Source organism: Bombina bombina, chromosome 4, assembly GCF_027579735.1.
Source record: "Bombina bombina isolate aBomBom1 chromosome 4, aBomBom1.pri, whole genome shotgun sequence".
In the NCBI taxonomy this organism is placed as follows: Eukaryota; Metazoa; Chordata; class Amphibia; order Anura; family Bombinatoridae; genus Bombina; species Bombina bombina.
The window spans coordinates 834,801,323-834,809,700 of NC_069502.1; the positions used below are offsets into that span (position 1 = coordinate 834,801,323).

Genomic DNA, 8,378 nt, shown 5'->3' on the forward strand with positions numbered 1-8,378 from the left:
CACAGGGTATAGCAAAGGATGTGGTGAGCCGTGTGTCCTCAGCTGTTATGAATAAAATGAATAATGGTCCACAAGAGGGAACTGGCATTGTGTATATTGCTAACAAGAGAAAAACAAAAAGAAAGCATGATATTGCTTTTCCACCAATGTTAACACAACACATAATTAAAAACCGTGCACGCAAAAGCAGAAAGAGACAGAGGCCACCAAGGCGTTCACCAGGTGACATCTTCTAATAACCACACAGTTGTCATTAAAAAAAAAAAAAAAAGCTATGGCGTTTATTCATAATGGATCCTTAGAATGTGCCAAGTCAGAATTGGATATCTTTCAAATACAGCCTACACAAACAAGTATAGAAAAATCACTCTATGTGGAAATACAACCCCTGACAGCAATTATTGAAAATGCACCTTTAGAGTTCTATATAGCTGGAAGTGGAGATCATTATTTTGATCTGAACAACACCCTTTTGTTCATAACATGCAAAATTGTTAAACAAGACAATACACCACCTCCTGAGGGGGCCCGAGTCAGCCTCATCAACTATCCACTGTCCACACTGTTTAATCAAGTGGATGTCACATTAGGAGACAGACTTGTATCACAATCAAATAATCTTTACGCTTACCGTGGGTACATTGAAACAATTCTTAATTATAGTGCTGATACACTATCAACGCAATTCACAGGTGGACTGTTTTATAAAGATACAGCGGGTCACCATGACACACGTGTCTTGGGTGGAGACAATCAAGGTTTTAACAAAAGAGCGCACATGTTAGAAAGGGGTAAAACTATTGAATTACTAGGTCATCTTCACAGTGACCTGTTTTTCCAAGAAAAGTTAATGTTAAACGGAATTGATTTGAAAATAAAACTTACTAGAAATAAAGATGCATTTTGTCTTATGTCTGCAGAAGCAGAACAGTATAAAGTACAAATCTTGAATGCATCACTTTTTGTCAAAAGAGTGCAAATATCACCAGCAGTGCGAATAGGTCATGCGCAAGGCCTGCTAACAGCAAATGCAAAATATGCTCTGGATAGAGTCAGACTGAAAGTGTATTCTATCGCTGCAGGTAGCCGTGTATGTAATCAAGAAAATTTATTTCTGGGACAATTACCAAAGCTTGTGGTTATAGGATTTGTAGACAATGATGCCTTCTCAGGAGCTTATGACAAGAATCCGCTATGTTTCAAACACAACCATGTAAATTTTGCTGCACTCTATCTGGATGGTGAGCAAATACCAACAAAGCCATTTCAACCAGATTTTGAAAATGGAAATGCAGTACGTGAATATATTTCTCTAGTGAACATTGCAGGAAAGCAGAATTGTGGCTCTGCAATCCTAATTAACAGAGATGAATATATAAATGGATACACCCTTTTTGCCTTTGATCTCACACCCGATGGAGAAAGTGGATCTCATTATTCCCTTATACGTAGCGGAAATTTGAGAGCTGAGATTCGATTTTCAAGAGCACTTGAGAGAACTGTTAACATGATTGTATACAGTGTTTTTGACAACATTATTGAAATCAATCAAAGACGAGAAGTTTTGTATGATTATTTATAAAAGAAAAAGAAAAAAAATGAATACATTGGAAATAAATAGAATTTTAGCAGCTGATCCATATGCACGTTCTACTTTTGTTGGCGTATTTCCATGTGATTTACTGCCAAAGCAGAAATTAACAAACTATCCTGCATGTTTTATTATTAACACTGACCCCCATACAAATGCTGGAGAACATTGGGTTTCCATTTTTTTTGATGATAAGAGGACTGGCTATTTCTTTGACTCTTACGGTATACCACCAGGAGACCCCATATTTCCTAAATCATTTTTAATTTTCTTAAAAAGGAATGCAAAGCGTATAGTATTTCAGAATAAACAGTTACAAGATACGTTTTCTATTGTATGTGGTGAATATTGTATATTTTTTATACATTGTATGGCTAAAGGTATGAGGTTTAATAAAGTGTTGAGCTACTTTTCATCAGATTTAAAAAAAAATGATAAAATAGTGTCTTATTTTTTAAGGGATTGTAAACAATTATGGCGTACAAGAATTATATGTAATGAACATGTCCAGACATGCAGACCTTGCTGTAATCAGACGTAAACACTCACGTGATCAAAGCTGTTACATTAAATATTTTCTTTTTATTGTATTGTTTATAATAATCATTTAATAAAAATTGTTAAACATACATTCATTGTTGTTCTTCTTTATTTCTCAATTATAATTAAATAAAATTAACATAATATTCAAGAATAAAGAAAAGTTAAAATAAAAAAAGAAAAAAATCCCCCCCCCCCCCCTCCCTTTGAGAGTTGTGACAGCCCCATGATGTGAGACACCATGGGGGCTGGGGTCTATATAAGCAGAGCAACAAAACACTGCTTACATCAACATTTGCCAAGAATGGAGAAGACTGAAATGAACATTTCATCACTAGTCTATGAAACGGTAATTATTTCTTTATTTTTAATCTATAATATATTGTTATATTTTTATTTATATTTATGTTTTTTAAAATTTACAGTTTTATTTTTATGTTCTGATTCTGTTTTAAAATAACTGAATGACTTGGTTTTTGTTATATTTTTTTTGTTTAATTATTTGTTATTGTTGTAATACTTAAAGGGACGGTCTACCATAGAATTGTTATTGTTTTTAAAGATAGATAACCCCTTTATTACGCATTCCCCAGTTTTGCATAACCAACACTAGTCTATGAAACGGTAATTATTTCTTTATTTTTAATCTATAATATATTGTTATATTTCTATTTATATTTAGGTTTTTAAAATTTACAGTTTTATTTTTTATGTTCTGTTTCTGTTTTTAAATAACTGGATGACTTGGCTTTTGTTAAATTTTATTTTGTTTAATTATTTGTTATTGGTATAATACTTAAAGGGACGGTCTACCATAGAATTGTTATTGTTTTTAAAGATAGATAATCGTTTTATTACCCATTCCCCAGTTTTGCATACATTTGTTATTGTTTTTTTAAAGATAGATAATCCCTTTATATTATATTAGGGGGTGCAATAGTGCTATATTTAGTTTAACATGGTGCTATATTTAGTTTAACACTAACACAGCACAGTATTCAATAAATACTGTAGCTGTAAAATAGTGTCAAATACTGTAGTAAAATTTTTGCCAGACTATAGCACTAAGACACAGACTTTAACTAACATACAGTATATTAGGGGTGCAATAGTGGTATATTTAGTTTAACATGGTGCTATATTTAGTTTAACACTAACACAGCACAGCATTCAATAAATACTGTAGCTGTAAAATAGTGACAAATACTGTAGTAAAATTTGCCAGACTATAGCACTAAGACACAGATCCCACAGTAATGAAGCTAGTGAATTTTCTCCCAATATCACTATGATTGCTGTAAAGTGAGGTATACCTTTAGTTACAGTCTGTATAGAATACTAGCAATTTGTGACACGTCTTTAATATTGTGTATTTGTGTCTATATCCTACTGTTGTTTACATCACAAAATCCTTAAAAGCTATAATTTTTTTATTTATTTTTTTAAGGATGCAGAAATTCAGAGAATATATGATGATTTTAGTGTGCCTTTTTCTGAGTGTAAGTAATTAATTTATTTACATTTGTAACTGAAATTGTTCAAGTTTAAATATAAATATATATATATATATATATATTTTAACAGGTGTAACATTTGATACAGAATTGCTGGAAATTGTAGATGCTGTTGAACAAATGGGTAAGCCTGTGGAAATGAAAATGTGTTTAATTAGCTGTTTTCTTTTCACAGGCTTACCCATTTGTTCAACAGCATCTACAATTTCCAGCAATTCTGTATCAAATGTTACACCTGTTAAAATATATATATATATATATATTTATATTTAAACTTGAACAATTTCAGTTACAAATGTAAATAAATTAATTACTTACACTCAGAAAAAGGCACACTAAAATCATCATATATTCTCTGAATTTCTGCATCCTTAAAAAAATAAATAAAAAAATTATAGCTTTTAAGGATTTTGTGATGTAAACAACAGTAGGATATAGACACAAATACACAATATTAAAGACGTGTCACAAATTGCTAGTATTCTATACAGACTGTAACTAAAGGTATACCTCACTTTACAGCAATCATAGTGATATTGGGAGAAAATTCACTAGCTTCATTACTGTGGGATCTGTGTCTTAGTGCTATAGTCTGGCAAATTTTACTACAGTATTTGTCACTATTTTACAGCTACAGTATTTATTGAATGCTGTGCTGTGTTAGTGTTAAACTAAATATAGCACCATGTTAAACTAAATATACCACTATTGCACCCCTAATATACTGTATGTTAGTTAAAGTCTGTGTCTTAGTGCTATAGTCTGGCAAAAATTTTACTACAGTATTTGACACTATTTTACAGCTACAGTATTTATTGAATACTGTGCTGTGTTAGTGTTAAACTAAATATAGCACCATGTTAAACTAAATATAGCACTATTGCACCCCCTAATATAATATAAAGGGATTATCTATCTTTAAAAAAACAATAACAAATGTATGCAAAACTGGGGAATGGGTAATAAAACGATTATCTATCTTTAAAAACAATAACAATTCTATGGTAGACCGTCCCTTTAAGTATTATACCAATAACAAATAATTAAACAAAATAAAATTTAACAAAAGCCAAGTCATCCAGTTATTTAAAAACAGAAACAGAACATAAAAAATAAAACTGTAAATTTTAAAAACCTAAATATAAATAGAAATATAACAATATATTATAGATTAAAAATAAAGAAATAATTACCGTTTCATAGACTAGTGTTGGTTATGCAAAACTGGGGAATGCGTAATAAAGGGGTTATCTATCTTTAAAAACAATAACAATTCTATGGTAGACCGTCCCTTTAAGTATTACAACAATAACAAATAATTAAACAAAAAAAATATAACAAAAACCAAGTCATTCAGTTATTTTAAAACAGAATCAGAACATAAAAATAAAACTGTAAATTTTAAAAAACATAAATATAAATAAAAATATAACAATATATTATAGATTAAAAATAAAGAAATAATTACCGTTTCATAGACTAGTGATGAAATGTTCATTTCAGTCTTCTCCATTCTTGGCAAATGTTGATGTAAGCAGTGTTTTGTTGCTCTGCTTATATAGACCCCAGCCCCCATGGTGTCTCACATCATGGGGCTGTCACAACTCTCAAAGGGAGGGGGGGGGGGATTTTTTTCTTTTTTTATTTTAACTTTTCTTTATTCTTGAATATTATGTTAATTTTATTTAATTATAATTGAGAAATAAAGAAGAACAACAATGAATGTATGTTTAACAATTTTTATTAAATGATTATTATAAACAATACAATAAAAAGAAAATATTTAATGTAACAGCTTTGATCACGTGAGTGTTTACGTCTGATTACAGCAAGGTCTGCATGTCTGGACATGTTCATTACATATAATTCTTGTACGCCATAATTGTTTACAATCCCTTAAAAAATAAGACACTATTTTATCATTTTTTTTTAAATCTGATGAAAAGTAGCTCAACACTTTATTAAACCTCATACCTTTAGCCATACAATGTATAAAAAATATACAATATTCACCACATACAATAGAAAACGTATCTTGTAACTGTTTATTCTGAAATACTATACAATTTGCATTCCTTTTTAAGAAAATTAAAAATGATTTAGGAAATATGGGGTCTCCTGGTGGTATACCGTAAGAGTCAAAGAAATAGCCAGTCCTCTTATCATCAAAAAAAATGGAAACCCAATGTTCTCCAGCATTTGTATGGGGGTCAGTGTTAATAATAAAACATGCAGGATAGTTTGTTAATTTCTGCTTTGGCAGTAAATCACATGGAAATACGCCAACAAAAGTAGAACGTGCATATGGATCAGCTGCTAAAATTCTATTTATTTCCAATGTATTCATTTTTTTTCTTTTTCTTTTATAAATAATCATACAAAACTTCTCGTCTTTGATTGATTTCAATAATGTTGTCAAAAACACTGTATACAATCATGTTAACAGTTCTCTCAAGTGCTCTTGAAAATCGAATCTCAGCTCTCAAATTTCCGCTACGTATAAGGGAATAATGAGATCCACTTTCTCCATCGGGTGTGAGATCAAAGGCAAAAAGGGTGTATCCATTTATATATTCATCTCTGTTAATTAGGATTGCAGAGCCACAATTCTGCTTTCCTGCAATGTTCACTAGAGAAATATATTCACGTACTGCATTTCCATTTTCAAAATCTGGTTGAAATGGCTTTGTTGGTATTTGCTCACCATCCAGATAGAGTGCAGCAAAATTTACATGGTTGTGTTTGAAACATAGCGGATTCTTGTCATAAGCTCCTGAGAAGGCATCATTGTCTACAAATCCTATAACCACAAGCTTTGGTAATTGTCCCAGAAATAAATTTTCTTGATTACATACACGGCTACCTGCAGCGATAGAATACACTTTCAGTCCGACTCTATCCAGAGCATATTTTGCATTTGCTGTTAGCAGGCCTTGCGCATGACCTATTCGCACTGCTGGTGATATTTGCACTCTTTTGACAAAAAGTGATGCATTCAAGATTTGTACTTTATACTGTTCTGCTTCTGCAGACATAAGACAAAATGCATCTTTATTTCTAGTAAGTTTTATTTTCAAATCAATTCCGTTTAACATTAACTTTTCTTGGAAAAACAGGTCACTGTGAAGATGACCTAGTAATTCAATAGTTTTACCCCTTTCTAACATGTGCGCTCTTTTGTTAAAACCTTGATTGTCTCCACCCAAGACACGTGTGTCATGGTGACCCGCTGTATCTTTATAAAACAGTCCACCTGTGAATTGCGTTGATAGTGTATCAGCACTATAATTAAGAATTGTTTCAATGTACCCACGGTAAGCGTAAAGATTATTTGATTGTGATACAAGTCTGTCTCCTAATGTGACATCCACTTGATTAAACAGTGTGGACAGTGGATAGTTGATGAGGCTGACTCGGGCCCCCTCAGGAGGTGGTGTATTGTCTTGTTTAACAATTTTGCATGTTATGAACAAAAGGGTGTTGTTCAGATCAAAATAATGATCTCCACTTCCAGCTATATAGAACTCTAAAGGTGCATTTTCAATAATTGCTGTCAGGGGTTGTATTTCCACATAGAGTGATTTTTCTATACTTGTTTGTGTAGGCTGTATTTGAAAGATATCCAATTCTGACTTGGCACATTCTAAGGATCCATTATGAATAAACGCCATAGCTTTTTTTTTTTTTTTAATGACAACTGTGTGGTTATTAGAAGATGTCACCTGGTGAACGCCTTGGTGGCCTCTGTCTCTTTCTGCTTTTGCGTGCACGGTTTTTAATTATGTGTTGTGTTAACATTGGTGGAAAAGCAATATCATGCTTTCTTTTTGTTTTTCTCTTGTTAGCAATATACACAATGCCAGTTCCCTCTTGTGGACCATTATTCATTTTATTCATAACAGCTGAGGACACACGGCTCACCACATCCTTTGCTATACCCTGTGCTGCTGTTTTCATATGTGGTTTTACAATTTCAAACCCACGCCTAAACAAAGGTACTGCCATCCTGAATAAGTTCCTAAACACACCACCTATTCCACGGCCATACATGTATGAACTACCATGAAATCCAGGTAGGCCATTTCCTGCTTGTGTTCTGTAATAATTGCTGTATATGTCGGGGTCACCATAAACTTTCATTGCAACCATTTTATCTTTTTTAGAACAACTCTTTTTTACGTGGCCTAAAGTGTAGCTTAATGATCACCTTTCCGTACTTAAATGCCACGTTTTTATCCTGGTCGTTCTTTATCTCAATTGTAACACGGTCAAAATGATGTTTACTGACAGGCACATAGTCTGGATCGATATAACGATGGGTAATAATTTCGTTATTTCCACCCGTAATATCGACAGCGAGCAGCAATGGTACAAAGCTGTCACCTACACGCTGATGTTCTATGATGTCGGTGTAGATAAAAAGTGTGTAGAATCCTGCTTTTATATCACAATATATCTTTCCATTCTCATTCTTGACAGCCTGTGTGTTAACGTCATTTCTTAATCCGTAATTATTAAGTCCTAAGATATGAGTTAACTTTTCTGAAACCGTAATGATACTGCCACTACTACCTACTACTCGAACTGTCCGTGATAATTCATCGTACTTTAGCTTCACGTCAATACTTAAATTTTGAAGCGTGGATAATTTATCATTAATAGCTCTAACTATATCATTCATATCTTTATAATAACCAGGCTTCAAATGCACATAAGTGATTGGTTTGTTCTGC

The 8,378-nt window shown here is 32.4% G+C and overlaps 2 protein-coding genes across 2 annotated transcripts; one reads left to right on the forward strand and one right to left on the reverse strand.

The window, feature by feature from the left end:
• The first annotated feature begins 274 nt into the window (after positions 1 to 274).
• Positions 275 to 1,582, forward strand: LOC128657949 (uncharacterized protein F54H12.2-like). The gene has a single exon (XM_053712374.1). The coding sequence runs from the start codon at positions 275 to 277 to the stop codon at positions 1,580 to 1,582; it is 1,308 nt and encodes a 435-aa protein (XP_053568349.1).
• A 4,426-nt stretch (positions 1,583 to 6,008) lies between these two features.
• On the reverse strand, positions 6,009 to 7,316 carry LOC128657950 (uncharacterized protein F54H12.2-like). The gene has a single exon (XM_053712375.1). The coding sequence runs from the start codon at positions 7,314 to 7,316 to the stop codon at positions 6,009 to 6,011; it is 1,308 nt and encodes a 435-aa protein (XP_053568350.1).
• Between the last annotated feature and the right edge of the window lie 1,062 nt (positions 7,317 to 8,378).

Coding starts and splice junctions, on each gene's coding strand:
- LOC128657949 (XM_053712374.1), top strand. CDS start 275: ATGGCGTTTATTCATAATGGATCCTTAGAATGTGCCAAGTCAGAATTG.
- LOC128657950 (XM_053712375.1), bottom strand. CDS start 7,316: ATGGCGTTTATTCATAATGGATCCTTAGAATGTGCCAAGTCAGAATTG.